The sequence below is a fragment of the Bombyx mandarina genome, chromosome 19 (genome assembly GCF_030267445.1).
Source record: "Bombyx mandarina strain Sakado chromosome 19, ASM3026744v2".
Taxonomy (NCBI): domain Eukaryota; kingdom Metazoa; phylum Arthropoda; class Insecta; order Lepidoptera; family Bombycidae; genus Bombyx; species Bombyx mandarina.
Window position 1 is genome coordinate 9,539,400 of NC_143225.1, and position 21,145 is coordinate 9,560,544.

General features: G+C 37.6%; 1 protein-coding gene and 1 long non-coding RNA gene across 12 annotated transcripts in view; one reads left to right on the plus strand and one right to left on the minus strand.

Moving 5' to 3' along the window:
* Pde8 (phosphodiesterase 8) overlaps positions 1 to 21,145 on the plus strand; it is a 257,748-nt gene that overhangs the window by 186,654 nt on the left and 49,949 nt on the right. For all 11 annotated transcript variants that reach the window (XM_089735322.1, XM_089735321.1, XM_028188434.2 and 8 more), the window contains 2 exons: positions 2,099 to 2,164; positions 3,583 to 3,788. In XM_089735322.1, coding sequence (XP_089591448.1) covers positions 2,099 to 2,164; positions 3,583 to 3,788 — 272 coding nt within the window. The remainder of the gene's footprint in view (positions 1 to 2,098; positions 2,165 to 3,582; positions 3,789 to 21,145) is intronic.
* On the minus strand, positions 4,958 to 8,692 carry LOC149500866 (uncharacterized). Its single transcript, XR_016324739.1, has 2 exons — positions 7,593 to 8,692; positions 4,958 to 7,525 (listed from the first exon to the last, which is right to left on the minus strand). It is a non-coding gene; the product is annotated as an uncharacterized LOC149500866 (long non-coding RNA).

A 21,145-nucleotide genomic window follows, 5' to 3' on the forward strand; every position in this document is an offset into this window, starting at 1 on the left:
GTTAAATTATTTTGATTTGACTTTTTGTAAATTGGAAAAGTAACAAATTTTCAATGTAAATATTTCTCAGAATTCAAACTATTTTAGGGTACATTCGACCTAACTATTCCATTAGCTAGAACTACTACATGACATTAATACATCAATAATATTCTCTAAGAGGTACACTTTCCCAATATAAATGGACATACACTGGCTGGTAGTTTATGACTGGATTAAGATTTAATATAAAATACAATATCAATAGGAACATCTCCCGCACTATATTGCATCTGAAGTAAGCTCGTATTTTTTTATAAATTACCTCTTTATTTTTTTATTTAAAAATCTAAAATAAATTTAAACATTCTTCAGGTTTATATACATTTATTTATACACCTAAAATAATAATAAACAAACGTTCACCGCTTCCAATCTTCTTTATAACCGTGGCAGCCCTTCTCAATAACATAAAAATGAACGGTAAACTTCACGTTTCGTATTCCACGCTACTTTTATAGAACATTCCATCAAATGTCAATCAAATTACCTACCGGCGCTCGGGGAAAATTTTGACGGCGAATAAATTTACGAACAGGGTGTTCATTTGCCATTCACATTCATTTGATTATATTTTGAAATTGCTTAAATTATTACAGAAACAAAAACTGTTAAGAATGTTAAGATAAAAACATAAAGAATACTCATAAAATATAGGGATCATCATCATCATCATCATTATCCTACCCTTGTCCCAGTCACCTGGGGTCGGCGCAACATGTTTTCTCCTTCCATACTCTTCTATCATATACCATTTCTTCGCTCACTCCTTTCTTACCCATATCGTCATTCACGCAATCCATCCATTTCTTCTTAGGTCTACCTCTTCCTCTATATCCTTCCACATTCATAGTTAACATTCTTTTATCAACCTCATTTTCATTTCGTCTCATCACATGTCCATACCATCCCAAACGCGCACTTCTCAGCTTCTCTGTCACAGGTGCCACTTTTAGACTTCCTCTAACATATTCATTCCGTATTCTATCCATTATTGTTACTCCAGACATCCATCGCAACATTCGCATCTCTGCTACATGCGATGGCCTCAATAAAATATAAGGATCAAAACAACATAAACATAACGTCGGAGGTGTATTAAAGACTAAGCTGATAGAAGGTAATAGATAAGTTGATAGAAGTTAAAAATTGATTTTTTACTAAGAAAATTCTGTTTAACTCTTCCAGTAATAAATTTTAAAGAGCGTTTTTATTGAAGCTGTGAAATTGCGAGAAGGTTTTGATCATTATTGTGGCTTTCTACTTCAAACTTAAAGTTGTTTCTAGCGTATCAAATTGTAATTAATGTAGTAAATTTAGTAGTTAGTAAAATACTAAATGGATTTAATGTTTTGGGTGTAGAGTTTTTTAATTATTATTTATTTAGAGCTTAAATATTTAATTGTTAAATTTATGAGTAAGAAAAATTTAATACATTAAATTTTCTCAGAATTAAGAGTGGCGTGTGTCACTAAACTAAGTTTTTACAAATTTCCATCGAAATTCCTTCAGACTTTTTGCGTGATTAAATGTAAAAACATTTAATTAAGTACAAACACAAACAGACATACAAACTAACACTTTTATGATATTATTTCACAGACGAACCGTCAGACGACGGCTCAACTAGTGTTAATTGATATTCGTATCTCATAGAGGTAAAACGAACACACTATTCACAATCAGTCCAAGTCTCAGGAAGTGTTTGACAGCTGTCCCACATATTCAACACGACAAACAACGCTATATGTTAATAGGTACACTGATTATGTGGACGAACTCACATTAAAATACTCGCATAGATCACAGAGCATAATGAAGAAAAAAATTATAATTAAACAGATTTTTAGGATTGTCCAATAAATTTCAGTCGGATCTAGATTTAGTCTAGTATACTTTGCATTCGATTTTTATAAATCAATGGTTTTAAATCGTCAACTATAAAAATTGACTGTTTTAAAGCAATATATTTTAAATATAAGTTTTTGTTACAAATAAATATAATAGTATGTAGCAAGTATGTTGTTGGATGTTACAAATTATATTGATATATTTGCAGAACAGATCACCGCCGCCAGCAAACATCCCAACCGCGTTAATCTACTCACCGCCGGAACCTTTAGAGGTAAGTTGTTCTTAATTCATCATCGTGCACGAAAACGGTAATTTTAATTTTTTATTTTAAGTGTAACGAAATATATATTTTTTATTAATTAGACGAGCTCACAGCCCACCTGGTGTTAAATGGTTACTGGAGCCCATAGACATCAACAACCTAAATGCGTTACCCACCTTAAGATATAAGTTCTAAGGTCTCAGTATAGTTACAACGGCTGCCCTACCCTTCCAAATCGAAACGTATTACTGCTTCACGGCAGAAATAGGCAGGGTGGTGGTGCCTACCCGTGTGGACTCACTGCTTCACAGTTGAAGTGGTAGTTTAGTAGTGGTTAGAAGGGCTCACAAAACGCTCTCCCTATCCGTAATTAGGCAAATTGTAGTCTTTACGGGTTCGATTTTTATTGCACTATGTGTTCTTACACTGTGGAAGCTATTAATGGATATTTCTTAATGGTAATCGAACACCGGCACAGTCCGAATCCCGCAGGCGCCGGGTACCATTTTTTCCAATGAAATACGTACTTGAGAAATGCTCACGATTAACTTCCACGATGAAGGAATAACATCTCTATATATAAAAATGAATTGCTGTTCGTTAGTCTCGCTAAAACCCGAAAACGGCTGAACCGATTTGGCTAATTTTGGTCTTGAATTATTTGTGGAAGTCCAGAGAAGGTTTAAAAGGTAGATAAATATGAAAATGCTCGGAATTAAATACAAAAAAAAATTTTGTTTTTCCTTTGATGTGTCCCCCGTCGGACGGATTCCTTCTGTTTGTTTTAAGTTTATTTTATACAAAAGCTTAGGTATTTTATTTATCGATTGAGGTACTACGAAGTCTGCCAGGTCAACTAGTCATGTAATAAAAATCAAACCCGCAAAATTATAATTTGCGTAATTACTGGTAGGATCTCTTGCAATAAAAAAATATTAAAAAATCAGTTGTCTGTAAAGTCGGTTTACTGACGATAGTTGAACGTGACATTAGTTGAACGTGTCATTAGAAAATACTGATGGAATGGTTTCAATTTTCAATTATTGCAATTATCGTTGCTATAAACAATTGACACCACATTCACTTTTCACTGAACTTCATACTTGACGAAAACATGTAAATGTATTATTGTATAGCAGCTGTTCACGCGGATGCATCGCTCACTCAAATAGGAGAGAGATAGATGTCGAACGCTGCCGTACGCGGAGGCCAATTGTGCCTCTTTGTCGCTCGTTGCGCGCTCTCGCTTGCACTTCAAGCCTTAAATGTAACGCCTCAATGAGTCATGTTTTTTCGTGCGTGCAGCCGGCTCCATCGAATTATAAGATGTTGTCACGTCAAAACTCGATACGAATGCACCGGCCGTCTTATCCTTTAAGACGACTTCTAGGTTGATGATTGTTATGTATTGATTTTCTGTTTAACAGTTGCTATGCGTGTTCCCCGAGCGCACGTCACGCGTGTGCGCCGCAGCGTGCTCGGCGGTGGAGCGGGCAGGCGGCGAGGCGCGGTCCCTACGGTGCGCCAGAGAAACACTCGACGCGCTACGTCGCGACAACGACACGCGCGTGCCCCACGTCATCGTTGTCGACGCGCGACAACCGCAGCAACTCGATGCATTGCTTCTCGCTAGGTTTGTACCTCAATTTTTAAGCTATCGCATAGATTTTATCGCGGGCCTTGAGCGCGGCGACCGAATCCTGAAATTCCGTAACGAAACCTTACATCCCTCACTCCGCCTACCATGTAGCTCGCGTTCAACACATTCACACGTTGCGCTTGTGTAGTGTTTGTGAATAAGCGCGGGGCGTGACGTCACACTGCATGCGCATCATGAAAAGTCTGCCCATCTCTCTCTCGCGCGGTCTAGCTTATGAGTGTGAAGGGGACAGTTAATGTTTTGCTTTTATTAATGTTTAATATAGCGTGGTCTTGTTTTGTTATTGTTTTAATATTAAATTATCATTGTCTAATTATAATTGCATAAGTTGATAAAAAATGCTATGCAATAGCTTTACCGCGGCAGTTCCCGAGTGCCACAAGTTTTTTTTATGTCTCGCTCCCGTCGATGTATTAGAAAAATGTGCGGCTGGATAGGCATTAAAAAATTTGAATAATTAATTTTTGTCAGTATACTGAAAAAAATTACCATACCACTAAATGCAGTAATCAAAATGGTGGCGTAGTCACTTATGTCAAATGTTCATGGAATGTTACTGTGTCGGAACCTCTAATCGAGGAAGCAGATTGCTTACAGATTCAACTATCTGAGTCCATAGTAGTTCTAGGCATCTATCGTTCACCCTCTTATAGAAACTTGGATAATTTTCTTACCACATTAGATAATTGCGTACAAGGCTTAGGTAACCAACTTATAATCATAGCTGGAGACCTTAATATCAATATACTAGATACCCTACCGAATGCGCAGTCTCTTGAATACGTATCCTTCATGGCAGAAAATGGGTTTCTATCAGCAATAACTAAGCCCACTCGAGAGTCTGCATGCCTTGAGCACATATATGTGAAAGACATAAATCATACTTGTATTACTGGTGTTGTGTGTAAAAGTTCGATTACTGACCATTACATGGCAATGATTGGAATAAACCTAGGCAGGGATAAAGTGAAAAAACCTGATCGATTTATACTAAAAAGAAATATCGTAGCTATTAAGGAAGAGCTCAAATCTGTAGATTGGTCAGAGTTGTGTTCCTTTAAAGATATTAACAAAGCAAATGATGTATTTGTAAGCTTGAGGGTAGATATTATCTTGTTGAACACCAAGTAAAACGATGTCACTTCTGATTCCTGATTTAATCAACAATATGTTATCTTAACAATTCACTTTAACACTTGTCCAACTTTAACCAGTACGTACAACAATCACTGAATCACACAACGTAACAAGGATATAGTAAGTGCACCAGGCAAGCGCAGTCCAACGAATGTCTCTCGCAAGGCACGCACCGCCTTTTTATACTAGCCGGCGCAGCTGGCTTATGAGTCACTTCTGTTGCACGAGTGGAACGACACGGCCGGCGCACCCGGCTTGTGTGAGTCACGCCTGTTGCACGTGATGTTTATTAGAAATATTGTTAACGCCGTCACGGCCATACTGACATGCGCTCGTCCTCGTGCGCCTTTTTATGGTTGTTCTGTAGACAATAAGCGTATTCGTTCATCCTGACATTAACGGATGCAACTTAAAACGTGGTCTATGATATTAACAATCTAATACGGTTCGGTTCGCATAATTCTTCAGAAAATCCTATACTGGCTATAAATACTGACTGCTTACATACCTGGGCCAGTTCAATTAAATCTCTTCAGGTATGTAAGTATGTCCCTTTTAACTTAAATCGGAATTGTTATCCCTTCAGTTTTTCGAACTGGACCGGATAATGCTAGACCGGATCGCAATCCCTGCAGCTAATTGTTGTGGCTAGTCCGGATGAAAATCCCTATAGCCAAGCCATTGGACCGGACAGACCCTTCAATGACTTCACACTTTTTTTTCTCTTCTTTTTTTTTTTTTTTTTTTTTTTTTTTTATTCTTTGCTAGTCCGGATCAACATCCCTTTAGCCAAGTCGTTGGACCGGATACACCCTTCAACGACCTACATTTTTTTTTTCTCTTTTTTTTTTTTTTTTGCTAGTCCGGATTAACATCCCTTTAGCCAAGTCATTGGACCGGATACACCCTTCAATGACTTACAATTTCTTTTTTTTTTTTTTTTCTTTTTTTTTTTTTTGCTAGTCCGGATTAACATCTCTCTAGCCACATACAATTCTCTTTTTTTTTTTTTTTTTTTTAATCTGCGTGTACGGTAGCGTTTGTTAAAACATCTCTTAAACCAGAACATTTATACGGAATTTCTTCAGAAATAGTGCGAGCCCGACCATCGTTTTCTACATTTCCAACACCTGCACCTGAGGTGCCTGAGCTTACAGACATTGTATCACTACCCGCAGACTATGTTTGCTGTATCGCTATTTGCGGACAAAAATGTCGCTTCTATTGTCAGTGATAGAGTCGTCATCATTAAGATCAGTTTCATGAACAAGATTACTTAACCCATCTGTGTACGCCGTCACGTCATCGTCACTATAATTTTCAGAAATTTCTAGTAGGCCTGACGGGCCTCGAGGTACTTCGCGTAAGTTTTCATGGGAAACTTTGTACACTAGAACCATTTACATGTCTCAACTTATACCTATCGTTTTCCAAAACTGCAGATGATTGAAAGATTACTGGTGGTCCGGAGGCCTTTCCCGCTTCACCGGGACGGGTGGGCGAGCAAAGGCTCAGCCAAGAGGGGTGGGATTTGCTAACAACTGCCCGAGTGCCTCCAAAGGAGACCTAACAACTCAAGAGCAATTGCTTCGCGAATGAATCTACTACCGGATCGGAATCGCGACCCACTGAGAAGATCCGGCGAGAAACTCCGTGGGCTGATGCATGGGTTAGGTTGCACGTCGACCTCTTTGTAGAGTTCGATGAGTACGGTTACCGGGGTTCCTCAGCCTGCTCCTAGTGTTAGAGCTGAAGGTATCTAATGCAAGAGTTATTGGATCTGGTGGATCCGTAAGGACGTGTCTAGGGCGACGACGGTGACTTGCTCCTGCGTGATCAGGATTCGGGGTGCAGTAATGTTGAAGGGACCTTTATATTTTCGGTCTAATTTACGAAAACAAAACCCCCAGCGGAAAAGAGTTTGACTTTAGCTTTGCCTCGACTAAACCAAGCTTCTGTTTGTGCCCATTTTTTTTTTTTTTTTTGTTTTCGCAGGCCTTCGACCGTGCTAAATCAAGATCTAATCTAGAGGGATTATCACTCTGTTGAAACTTAGATATTTCAAGTGAACTACCCTGAACGGTAAACATCTATTCTATTGGAGTAAACCCTGTTACTCGACAACGTGTACTATTAAGGGCGAGTTGAATATCCCCTAACTGCTCTTGCCATGATTGGTCCGAGTTACTTTCAGATCAAAGAGTGACTTGTTCATGAAACCGCTTACCATTGAATAAATTACTATGTTTTTTTTTTTTTTTTTTTGAGACTACATTCTGACCTTGAATGGAACATAAAGGGGAAGCCAAAACCACTTATCTGTAACACACTGAAGCTCTGGAATACACGTTGACGTCTCTGGTTGGACCTGCCACAGCACAGTCTCCTACGAGGCGGCGCACCCTAGCGCAAGTGCAGCCGGAGTGCGGGGGCTCCAATATCGGCAGTCCGTGCTGGAGGCGTGATCTCGTCGTTTGGCGGACCCGTCGGCCATCCTTCGTACCGTCGAGGCGATCTGCCCGGTTCTCGCGGACTGGGTGGGCCGCGACCGCGGAAGTCTCACCTCCGGCTACCTGTGCAGACTCACAAGACATTTTACCACCATGCAAACTTCAATTTTACGGGTTCCACCTCTTTTACACGATGTTACTCCCACACTGAGGAAGCCAACCGCGAACACTTGTCAAGCACGCACAAGCACGCACTTCACCGGAAAAACCTGCATCCGCCAGCGGAACCCGAACACCGCCGCATCGCCAGACACGAACGCACCGGATGTCTTATCTTACAGGTCACGACGACTTCAGATGTGTCAATTTTTCTTCCCCACGGAAACTTGCTTGCTTTCTTGTTTGCTTGCTTGCTGGAGCCCGAAGTCATCGAACGTGTAGTGTTATTGGTATTGAATCGAGTAGATTCTAAAATTTCAGCGACAATTCACAGTCTCATGTCCTGGTTTACTGTACTAGTGCCATATAACTCTAGCAGTAGTCATTGGCTTAAAAACGATTCGTGTCGGAACTACCCACTCGTCATGACAGATCCATTATTGCGATCGAAGTTTCACTTGAAATTTGCACTTGCCTTAATTTCTTGCAATAGCTTGTTAAGTGTTGTATTTCCGTTAGTAAACGCCATGTGATGACGTCGACAGTCGAACTGGGCAACATGAGCCAGAACGTAAGATGTGACGATTTCTTCGTGGCTCAGATCTTCCATCGAGGTAACAGAGACGTTATTACACGACTTACGTATGCTGCATTCACGTTCTTGTGGCGTACCACTACTAGTATTCTGATCTGCATAATGTTTTTTTTTTTGCTGTACTTCGAACATGTTCAAACACGTCACGCCAGTGAGAGTAGAGTCCTGATCTCACTTCTGATGTAAGCTTGAGGGTAGATATTATCTTGTTGAACACCAAGTAAAACGATGTCACTTCTGATTCCTGATTTAATCAACAATATGTTATCTTAACAATTCACTTTAACACTTGTCCAACTTTAACCAGTACGTACAACAATCACTGAATCACACAACGTAACAAGGATATAGTAAGTGCACCAGGCAAGCGCAGTCCAACGAATGTCTCTCGCAAGGCACGCACCGCCTTTTTATACTAGCCGGCGCAGCTGGCTTATGAGTCACTTCTGTTGCACGAGTGGAACGACACGGCCGGCGCACCCGGCTTGTGTGAGTCACGCCTGTTGCACGTGATGTTTATTAGAAATATTGTTAACGCCGTCATATTCACCAAGGTTTTATCGGATATTCTCGAAAAGCATTCACGCACTCTAAAAGTGTCTCGTTCTAAATATAATTTGAAACCCTGGATTTCTCCAGGAATTATGCGGTGCATGCGCCATCGTGACAAACTTCATATGCAAGCTCGAAATAATCCAAATAATCAGAATCTACAGCTTATTTTTACTCGATATCGAAATTTTTTCATATCTTTGTTGCGTAAGCTAAAGGCAGAGTATGAAACAGCTGAGTTGGAAAAATCTAAAAAGAATCCGAAAAAACTTTGGACAACTATTAAAACAATATGCAATATGAAGACAACTAAAACTGAAAACACTGAACTATTGTCATTGGAAGGCAGTCATGATATATCGGAATCCATTGAAATGTGTAATACCCACTTCTCAACCGTTGGACAAACACTGGCAGATAAAATACTACAGGATTTGTCAAAGTCTGAATGCGAATTGGCGAGTGCTGTAAAAATCTCCCGTACGGCAGCTGACTCCTTTTTCATGCACCCTACAGATCACAGAGAAGTCGAAGCTCTCATTAAAAATCTTTCTAATGATAAAGCACCAGGTATCGATGCAATAAATAACTCTTTAATCAAAAATATTAAAGACGAATTGCTTCAGCCCTTAACTATAATTTTCAACGGTAGTTTTGAAGCGGGAACTTTTCCAGATGCTTGGAAGACAGCGTTAGTTTGCCCGATATATAAAAGTGGACCTAAAAATAAAGTGGATAACTACCGCCCTATTTCACTCTTGTGTATTTTTTCCAAGTTACTCGAAGGATTGGTAAATATAAGACTGACTGAATTCATAAAATCTCGAAATCTCATTTCTGACAGACAGTTTGGGTTTTGTAAGGGGAAGTCTACTGAGGATGCTGTATCATTATTAAAAACTGTAGTGTCGTCAAAACTAAGTGAGAAAAAATTCTGTATTGGCGTATTCCTTGATTTAACAAAGGCATTTGATACTGTCTCCGTACCAATTTTACTAAAGAAGTTAGATACTTTAGGCATACGCGGAATCGCTCTAAATTGGTTCACTAGCTATTTAATGGAACGAAAACAGTGTGTTAAGGTCGGATCTATAATTAGTGGACTACAGACTAACCAATATGGTGTCCCGCAAGGTAGTATTCTGGGGCCTACCTTGTTTATATTATATATTAATGATATTTTTGAACTTTCTTTAACAAACGCAGACATTCTGTGTTATGCGGATGACACAGCAATTATATTTAGCGGATCAACATGGCATGATGCTCATTCTATTGCTGAGGCGGGAATGTCCAAAGTACAGAAATGGCTACAATGTAATCTTTTGACACTGAATACAAGGAAAAACATGTACATCTGTTTTTGCAAAACCTCAATGTCTGCTTCAGCATCTACGAGTATTAAAATACACGTTTGCGATGGATTTGATCCATCGTGTGATTGCAAGGAGATTGCAAGAGTTAATGAAATAAAGTATCTTGGCGTCATAGTGGATGAAAAGCTGTCTTTCAAGACACATATTCGGGAGTTATCTGGTCGAATCAGAAGATGTGTATACGTCATGAAGAATCTACGTGACGTGGCTAGTTTTGATACTCTCAAGTCCGTATATTTCGCACTATGCCAATCCCTATTAATGTACTGTATCATCTGTTGGGGATCTGCCTCAAAAACTGTGCTAATTGAATTAGAAAGAGCTCAGCGTTCAGTGTTAAAGGTGATACTAAATAAACCTCGAAGGTACTCTACAGAACGCGTTTACAGGGAAAGTCAAGTTCTCAACGTGCGTCAGTTATTCATTTTAAAAATATTTTTATTGATACATAGAGCGGTGCTCTCTTCTGGAATGTACGATTCCTTGATTAAACGCAGGGTTTACAAATTACCTGTAACTTTGACAGCTACAAAATTACCATCTATCCAAAAACATCTATTTCAAGATGTTGCTAAGATCTATATCTATAACGCGGTTATTAGACATTGTAATGAAAACCTAAAGCACAAAACGGTTAGGCAAGCTAAACCACTAGTGAAAAAATGGTTGCTTACATTGAACTATATGGACACAGAGAACATAATTAAAAGCAAGAAATAGCAGTAGATTTATTAATTTTGTATCTTTTTGTTTATTTTTTCTTATTAATTTATTTTATAATTGTTTATGTCTACGCTCCCCACATATGTGTAATTGTTTGATGTGTTATTTTTATTACTCAAAATTTTTTATTATCTTATATGTTAAATCTTGTATCGCATGTTTTTGAGCGTAATAATTATTAATAATAGTGATGTCGTTTTGAGGTCAATTATATATATAGTACATCGCATTTTGGTCCTCACGATACAGGCTATGCCTAGTGTGAGGATCATTGGTTAATTTTATATTGTTAATGCCATCTGCGTAATCTCTCAGTTTGTTAAATATGTAAATAGTATTCTAGGTCATGATTTAAGAGTTTATGTAGTAAATAAAGAAATTATTAAATTATTATTACTGAAAAAAATAAAATGCTCAAAATCCAGAAAAAAGGCTATCTTTTCCATGACAAGCGTTATTTCAAATTACGTTTGAAAATGCACGTGCAATAATGACTCATTTTTAATGACAAACGGTACAACATACATTTACATACGAATAATTTCTAATCTGATTTAATTTGAACAATAAAATCGCATTAAAACAACGTCAATTCCTCAATTTTACACAAAATGTTTAAGTGAATCCCCAATTTTGAATATGAAAGCATTTCGAATATTTCATTGCGTCAAAATAAATACGCCGAAGCTTATACACGAGCTATCACCAAATACGACGGAGTCCCACATTTGGTGACATGAACTATACAGATTGCAATGCACGCTTTCATTATCCGAAAATAGCTGCACGCTACAGCTTTAATCCCTTTCTATTTTGGTCAATATAAATATGAGAGTGGGAGACTTAAAATGCTTTTACTGTGAGTGAGTACACGCGAAAAATGTGTCGAGTACAATCGCGCGGTTGATCGTTAAAAGGGTTTTTGAAACGATGACTCTTTCGAAATATTCAGAAAATTGTTCCGCATATCTAAAATAAAACGTGTAGGAGTATTAACTGACTTGGTGCAACATAAAACTGGCACAAGGTCAATGTCCAAAGGTAAATTTGAAATACCCATAGTACAAAATTACTACGGAAATAGAAAGTTAAAAAAACGAGTTCCATACTTACTCAATAGTTTACTCGAGGACATAAGATGTGAGCCTATACTTGTTAAATTTAAAAGTTTATTAAAAAACACGTGTTAAATACATTTTAACCGTTTACAAGGTTTTGTAAACTATTTAATGGCCACATGTTTGAAAGAACACCAAGATGGCAAAACAAAAAAAACCAAGCAATTTCGCTTCTCACACTCCCGCCAAAACTCCTCTGAACCTGTAAGTAAAATGCGACCAATGCAAAAAACTGTGTACATACATCAAATTACAATTTGACACCCTTGGAAATGGAAGGCAAAAATTTTTGATTCCACCAATAAGTTAGAGAAGAGACTTATCAGGGATTTTATACAGCTTCCGTCAATATTCCGGTCCATTACATCCGCATTATTCGTTTCCCGTCAGAGAATCCTTTTCCGGCAAATACCTTTATTCTTTGGTATTATTAGGTAGGTAAGCAACGGGTATCTCGTTCGAAGGACACGTATTGAGACGTCGCCGGGGACAAGTTCGTTAATTCCGACCCTGCATTAGCGTTTTCCTTGAAAAGGCCGTGTGGAACCCTTAAAAGAAATCACTTCATCTTCACAACAACATAATAGCCTCTTTGAACGGTCTGAAGTTTTCTGAGTGTATTTCGAATTTGTTCGGAAATTTACAATCTCATTGTAAACTTATGACATTGTAAGCTATTTTACAACATTTATATTAAAAAATTGAGAATTTATTTATTTTCAATTAAATAAATGATTTCTTATTATATTAATGGTGATAAATACCTGAGTGTGATTCTATGCGGATATGTTATATCCTCTATATTATTTATTTCTGTCGCAAAATCATCATGGAATTTATTACGAAGAGCAATACACCTAATGTAAAAAAAATCAAGCTTTTAAGATAATTTTCTCGTAATTGTGTGTATCGAGTGCAAAAACTACTTGGAATCGAGGCTTCTCCCTTCTCTATCCATCTAGAGTAATAAGAGAACACTACTACACTTGCAATTTCAATCCAACACACCCACATCCAAAATTTTAACTCAGATTCGTCAGTTATTCACCAAACGCAACATTACTTCATCAACATAAAAACTCCATCTTAATTTTCAAACGAATACACCGCACTATATCATTCACATAATGTCCTTCATGGTGCCGGAAGTCGACAATACCCAAGGAAAATACACATGTATACATCGGGCACTTATTCGAAGAGATTCATTTCCTCGGTCGAAATCGCAAATCATCGCAGTGTCCCGCGGTCGGACCTTTTTGCGTGACCCACGCAATAAAGTAAGGTTTTTACAGTAAAGAGAGATTTACTGTGGAAATAACATTTGCGGTCGGACACTAGGTTCCGAGTTTTATGTATGAAGAACTTATATCCTACGAATACTTTTCCTAGGCAGTTAGCCTTTCTCGTTAAATCGTTTTTTATAGCCTCCGTTCAAGATAAAGACATAACTAAATGCGGATCATATGTGAAACACTTACGACAAATAAAGAACTAAATATGACCAAGTTAAATACACAAAACCACTATTTATCTTCAAAGGCATACGAATATTCACTACTTCCAAAATATCTATTCTCGGCCTGTATAAGCTATTGTCAAAGCCACTATTCCGTTCTCCATCAATGTTATTACGATACGAAAATCGTACGTAACTTTATCACATCTCAGATCAACTGGCCATAAATCACTAGAATAGTGCACAGCTCTGAACATGTTCATATTTAATACACTGCAGATTCTCCAATTACGACAACAGACTTTAAATCAACAAAAAGGGTTGCGATAAACAATAAATCACTGTCCGAGAGAAACTGAAGCCGGCTTGGCTGTCGGACATCAGTGCTTTGCTTCTAAGAACCCAAATTGTATAACAATAAAATATAACAATCTATCTATATATATATAAAAATGAATTGCTGTTCGTTAGTCTCGCTAAAACTCGAGAACGGCAAGATCCATTTGGTTAATTTTGGTCTTGAATTATTTGTGAAGTCCAGAGAAGGTTTGAAAGGTAGATAAATATGAAAATGCTCAGAATGAAATAAAAATAACAATTTTGTTTTACCTTTGATATGTCCCCCGTCGGACGGATTCCTTTTGTTTGTTTTAAGTTTATTTTATACAAAAGTTTAGGTCTTTTATTTATCGATTAAGACACTATGAAGTCTGTCGGGTCAGCTAGTAAACGATATAATTCAAAAAACATGGTTATTGGTATGGGAGAATCGCTAATAATCTTGCCGCTTACCTCTGACGGATGAGCGAACTAAATAGCTCAGCTCGATGGAGAAGGCTTATTATCGGCCCGAGTGCTCTCAGAGGAGTCACTACGTCTCAAAGGCAGCTGCTTCGAGAGTTCATCTGCCGTCGGATCGGAAACACGACCCAGTAAGTAAATTCCGACGAGAAACAAAAGGTTTAATATTTTAATGAATTACACAGTGTCTAATGAGATTTGCACTGATATCATCAATTAATTCCAAGCCATAAACTATACAAATATGACCTGATAATATCCGTTAAGCCGTAACTAAAATGCAAGTTTTAGCGTCGTAACTTGCAGAATTTAAATTAGATTTCTTGGAAATAGTTCGCAAAAGTTATAATTGCGCATTTGCTCAGTCCAGTTACATAGACTGTGGCTAATATGGAAGCGTCCCGTGCCAAACAGACAGACAGACGACAGAACTACTCAGTTCTCGTTATATTACTTATGATATTTTGTACCATGAGCTCACACGAGTAGAAGCTGCAATCACCCATCATATTTATTCCTGCTGGAAAGCGATCATGCATTCCGGATTGAAGGGTGAGACGGCCATTTTGCAAAACGGCTGGATCTTCGACCTCATGTCTCAAGTTGAATAACGGAATATAAGTTGCAACGACCGTAGACTCCAGTGAAATTTTCATACCAGGCTTACTATCCACATAGTTTAATTTTACGAGCACCGTCCTTAAGGGACACAAAAGAGCCGCCTCAGGTTGCAGCTCCGCTCAGGGACCGAAGGACCGACTCTTGGATGACCGCCAGCATGCACATCACGTATTATGGTTTTCTGTAAAAGTTATACGATTATCAAAACAATTTTTGAGAGAAGTTAACTAAAAAAATCAATGTTTAATAGCAATTACCAATACTACAGCAAAAGGAACTTTGATAACTCTGCTTCTGAGCCCTGAAGAAAGTATAAGCAATGCATGATGATGCATTGTTTGTAGTCTGTAAGAACGATGCCCTAGAACGCACATCTTCGGTCAGAGATATTCCAACCAAATTATCTATGAGCATTGGTATTGTGTTCCTTAAAACCATCGTGAAAGTCCTAATTTGGAGATGCGAGTCGAACGAAGTATCAGGCAGATATCTTTCAGCATCTCAATAGTTCAGAAAAAAATTATTGGTTGTCTGTTTTGATGAAAGATTGCGTATGCAATTCATAAAAGTATTTTGTATGAATTGAATTGAATTATTATCGCTGAATTATCAATATTTTGTATAATACAACGAAAGAGTTCATTGAAAATTACAATTTTTTCGATAAATTAACGCTTGGGCTAATCATGCCTCTCTATCGCTTGTTCCGCGCTCTCGCTTGCACGCTCGGGCTCAGGCGGAACGTGACACTTTTTCGTGCGTGCAACCGGTGTTCATCGATTTATAAGACTTTATCACGTCAAAAGAGCATTTATTACGTTCATATTCCACGATTTGATTATTCATTTTTAGGTATATCCCGTACGATCACATCGTAACGAAATAAAGCATTTTAATAGCATTGCTTTGAAGATAAATTGCTGCGTAAAACAACTATACAATGACAATACTGTTAAAGTGAGAATTTTAATAACAATAATTTTGAAGTCGTCGTGGCCTAAAGGATAAGACGTCCGGTGCATTCGTATGTAACGATGCACCGGTGTTCGAATCTCGCAGGCGGGTACCAATTTTTCTAATGAAATACGTACTTAACAAATGTTCACGATTGACTTCCACGATGAAGGAATATCATCGTGTAATAAAAATCAAACCCGCAAAATTATAATTTGCGTAATCACTGGTTGTGTGGTTGTGAGTCCGCACAGGTAGGTACCACCACTCCGCCTATTTCTGCCATGAAGCAGTAATGCGTTTCGGTTTGAAGGGTGGGGTAGCCGTTGTAACTATACTGAGACCTTAGAACTTATGTATATCTCAAGATGGGTGGTGCATTTACATTGTAGATGTCTATGGGCTCCAGTAATCACTTAACACCAGGTGGGCTGTGAGCTCGTCCACCCATCTAAGCAATAAAAATAAATAAAAAAAGTTTCATAGTAATCCCTTTAGGTTGTGATGAACAATCCTCCAAAAATATTTCATTTCTAATAAAAAGAAAAAGAAAGAAAGTTTAAAACGTCTCTGTTGCATACGTTTGTATCACATAAAGAAAATAGTAGACCTCAAATATGTCATTGTGTAGTCCTTGAAGTGTGGTCTAAGTCAAAAGCTCCTAATGCGACATATCTTGAAGGCATTATATAAAAAGGCATATTTATACAAGGCATATTTTTTTGCTTATCATGTCAGCGCTATTCTATTTCTCTTAGACAAAAAGTTGCAAAATAATATCTAATATAAACAAAGTTGAAAATTGCCATATTTTTGGAGAGCTTGATGGTTCCGTTCATATCAATAATTAAAAGTAATGTAGCAGTACCTAAAGTACAGAAAATATTAAGAAAAAAACCTGTATAACCCTAATGACGTTTTCAAACGAAATGTTCTAGGTTATTCGATATTTAAGTTCTGAATATCAACATTTAGACTATCTCCACACTGGGGATCTAGCAAAAAAGCAGTATTCACACTTAACCATCAGAACGCTATCAACGTTAATTAAAGCAGCTCCTACATTCTCTCACAATCCAACAAAAGCTATCAACAGTCTTTCCACAGCAAGTCAGCTTCGCAGCTCTAACCGGTGCATAACAGCCCACTCGCCTCACTTCCTGCTCCTGTGACACTACCATACCCGATTCTTTGCTACATACGCTAATCCCCCAATCCATTAACGGTGCTTTTAGGTTACCACTTTTAGGCACACAGGCTTTTAGGCACCGGTTACCGTCCTCGAACCCGTTGCTTGTGACGAAGGGCTAGACGAGCGAATTAACCCATAGACACAGCCCATTGAGTTTCTCGCCGGATCTTCACAGTGGGTCGCGTTTCCGATCCGGTGGTAGATTCTGCGAAGCACTGTTCTTGCTAGGGCCAGTGTTAGCAACACTCCGGTTTGAGCTCCGTGAGCTCACTTACACGTTAGGGTGAAACTGAAATAGCCTCTCAGGGCTATCGGCATAGGTAGGATTAAAAAAATACGTTAATAACATGACTGTATCATATACTTCTCATACCAAAACCTCCATGTTCGACGCTGATAAAGTACCACGTTTAATTTTTTTCGGAAAGTAAACATTACTATAACAGCCAGTTTCATAAAATCCATTCACTTCAGCTATATATATATCACCTGCAGGTGATCTCTGATTTAAAGAAGATGTGTGCTGTTGTGGGACACCGGATAAGAACGAAGGTCCTTATTATAAAAATATTAATTTTAAGTTCTATTCGAGGTATAAAGAAAGGTCTTTCGGTATCGTGCGAACTTATTGTGGAACACTTCATTCACGGTTGTTTGCATAAGAGTTAGTGTATTGCGCAAACGAACGCTTTGAGATCGTGGTCAATGAATGATAAAATAATATGTTATTTTTTGTACGTTATTACAAAGTTAGGTCGTACACTGTGTGCATCACTAATTTGTACGTTATTACAATGTTAAGTCGTACACTGTGCGCATTACTAATAAAAATCTTACGTTACGGACCTTTTTTCCCGGTTACGGTACCCCTCCGCATCGTCCCAGAAGGAACTTCGTTCCAATAATAATGTAACATAAAAAAGTGTTGCTTTCGTGTCTTACACCGCTACAGAATGTGGAGTGCCCTGTATCTCGAGGAAATGCTCGACTATTCATTTAGTTGAAACAGACCGACCGACTCAAGCACGGGAGCTAAACAACGACCCCTTTGACTTCCAAGTAATGAAATTAAGGTAACGCCCCCCCAGAGAACAAAGGATTTCCCAAACAAACGTGAACATTTTGTTAGTCTTTGTGCTTTAATCGTAACACGTTTGTAGATTATTCAAACTTATGTTGATTATGAATTATGTTGTATTACATAATGGTAAAGTGTTAGAACTTTATATACATAAGTGATTGCCTTTATTAGAAAATGCTTGAACCTTTTCGGCCCACCAGGCTTTAAGTGGCTGTCATAACCAATACTTGTAGACGTTGTTACCTAAATGCTATCCGTCTTGAGACGTGAATTAAATAAAAGCCTCAATGATATTGATTTTTTTTTATTGCTTAGATGGGTGGACGAGCTCACAGCCCGCCTGGTGTTATGTGTTATGTACAACGTAAATGCGCCACCCACCTTGAGATATAAGTTCTAAGTTCTCAGTATAGTTACAACGGCTGCCCCACCCTTCAAACCGAAATGCCTTACTGCTTCACGGCAGAAATAGGCAGGGTAGGGGTACTTACTCGTGCGGACTCACAAGAGTAAGTAACCCACTAGTAAACAAAAATAAGATTGTTACGCCGCAAAAATAGACAAGCTGGTTAACTAACCGTGTGGAATTAGGTTACGCCGGAATATATACGTAAATTTATAAATTTAGCTTGTTTCCATTTATTACACGAAGTTATTTGTTTCATTGTGGAAGTATTTCGTGAACACCTGACATAGTTTTCTCTCTTAAGTACATTTAAGTCGCCGCCCACCACAAAGGCCAGAAAGTCCAGTATATTCTAAAAGCCCTTTAACTTTATACCCGAAGCCGAGTGTGAACAAAAACATTCACTAAAACAAAGACTTATCTATGCTACATACTAATGATTCATGACATAATAAAATCCAATACCAAACAATAGCATAATACTAATGTTGCACTACATACGATAATACACAAGTGCAATATAACCTAATTTGCGACTTTCTTCAATTGTTCATTTAATCTGTTAAATATCCAGTGGCAGTGGGACTTCGTTCAGATGTTATTTGCATTAACACTTCAGTAAAAAACACCTGGCACATAACAATTACGTACAATAGAGGTACAATCACAGTAAAACCAGGATAGATAACGTATAGTTATAACATACGAATATTTATGTAACATTTTTCATATACCTAAAACTGGTACTGGTACTGGTGATAGGACCTCTGGTGAGTCCGCACGGGTAGGTACCACCGCCCTGCCTATTTCTACCGTGAAGCAGTAAAGCGTTTCGGTTTGAAGGGTGGGGCAGCCGTTATAACTAAGACCTTAGAACTCATATCTCAAGATGGATGGCGGCATTTACGTTGAAGATATCTATGGGCTCCGGTAACCACTTAACATCAGGTGGGCCGTGAGCTCGTGCAACCATTTAAGCAATAAAAAAAAAAGTCACAGCGAAGTGCAGACGGCTTTCAATTTTATGACATCAGAATTTTGCAGCAACAAAATAAATGTATACATACACGTTATCAACGGTTTTCGCTACAACAAATTTCACTTACCCTAATAATTACGATTCACGACCAACGCAAATCTCAAAGTGATCTTTATGTGATTTTCATGAATTCACTTTACCTACAATCCTTTGGTAAGTAACCATTTGAATTACGGATTTCAGACGGTATTTTATCTCGCATTGTTTCACATACCTATTCCAAAAATATCTAAACAGTTTAGAAGAAAATGTCGGTACGTAAACAGGCACTTCGTGGAAACTTCCTTAATAATGAGCCGAGTTTTGGTGATGGTGGTTTACTCCGCCATCTGCGGCTGCCCTCGCACCCTCAAGTTTAATTATAAATATTATACCTTTACTTATAAGGGATCGGTTTGAGAGGCTTCTTCATTATAATGGCGATTAATTAATTATCAGACAATATTAATTGTTTTATTTCGAACTAAAATTAACAGAATCTCTATTCGAATATTGCTTAAATTTAAGGTGTTATTGTTCAAATTTAATACAGAAAATCTAATAGATGTAAATCATTTTACAATAAATATATTTACATTTAAATTCTTCCTTATTGGAGCGTCTGGGTGAAGACGACTATTTCTCGTATTCATCCAACTAATTGTAAATACTCGTGTTTAACTTGGTTTCATCTGTGTTGTATTTTTAATTTTAAATAGGAAACATTGTTTTTTTTAAACGATATCAGTCTACCAACATAACATATTTTAGTCCTAAATCCAATAAATCATTACGCCTAACGAATGTTTCTTCCAAATTTTAAATATATGGATCCACTGCTTGGCCTATTATTTAGTCCACGCTTTTATAAACTACAGTAAATTTTGTATTAACTAGACACACAAAGTCAACCACAAATACCGAACAATTCCTAATTATGAAATTCCAAATCGTGTCAATAACATCGTCTCAATTTCCAGACGCTGTCATTGCTCATTGAATTGGAATGCAAGTAATACGAGTATTACACAATTACGTACTGGCTCCATGTAGACTAAACATGAAAAGTATCTATAGATACGAAGTAAAACGCAATTGCTTTTAGTGAGGGAAAAAAAACGTAAATAATGTGTCTAATTCCAATCTTAACGCTAAAATGCTTTTTACCGAAAAGATATCCAATGATCTGCCGAATCGTGTCTACTAGACAATCATAATACATAGTGCTATTAGTATTAGCTTTAGATACTTAGGAATCTATACAAAATTTACAAGAAAAAGCGTCTTAATATTATATGAGTTCAGCGGGCTTTTAAATACAAATAGTAATAGCAAATAAAGTAATCAAATTTACAAAACTAATCTACGACAAATCAAACTACAAAATTTAATGTTAAATTCATCTGTTCTCAATTGAAAACTAACTCAACATTCAAATCGAGATAAAGGTTGTTTCATTCTGTATCGAAACATTATTAAATAGAAAACATTTAACTTAAAGCTAATGGATAACTAGAATAATCTTTTTCTTTTGTACAAGCACGTTTCATTGAAATCCGCAAATGTTTCTTTTGAACGAAGCTAAATGTTTATCTACTCCTTGTTATTTACTGTTTGTTTTGTTTATGAATATGTTTCTTTAGTATTAAGTAACCTTTGCTTGTTTCGTTACTTTATTAAGCGAATAT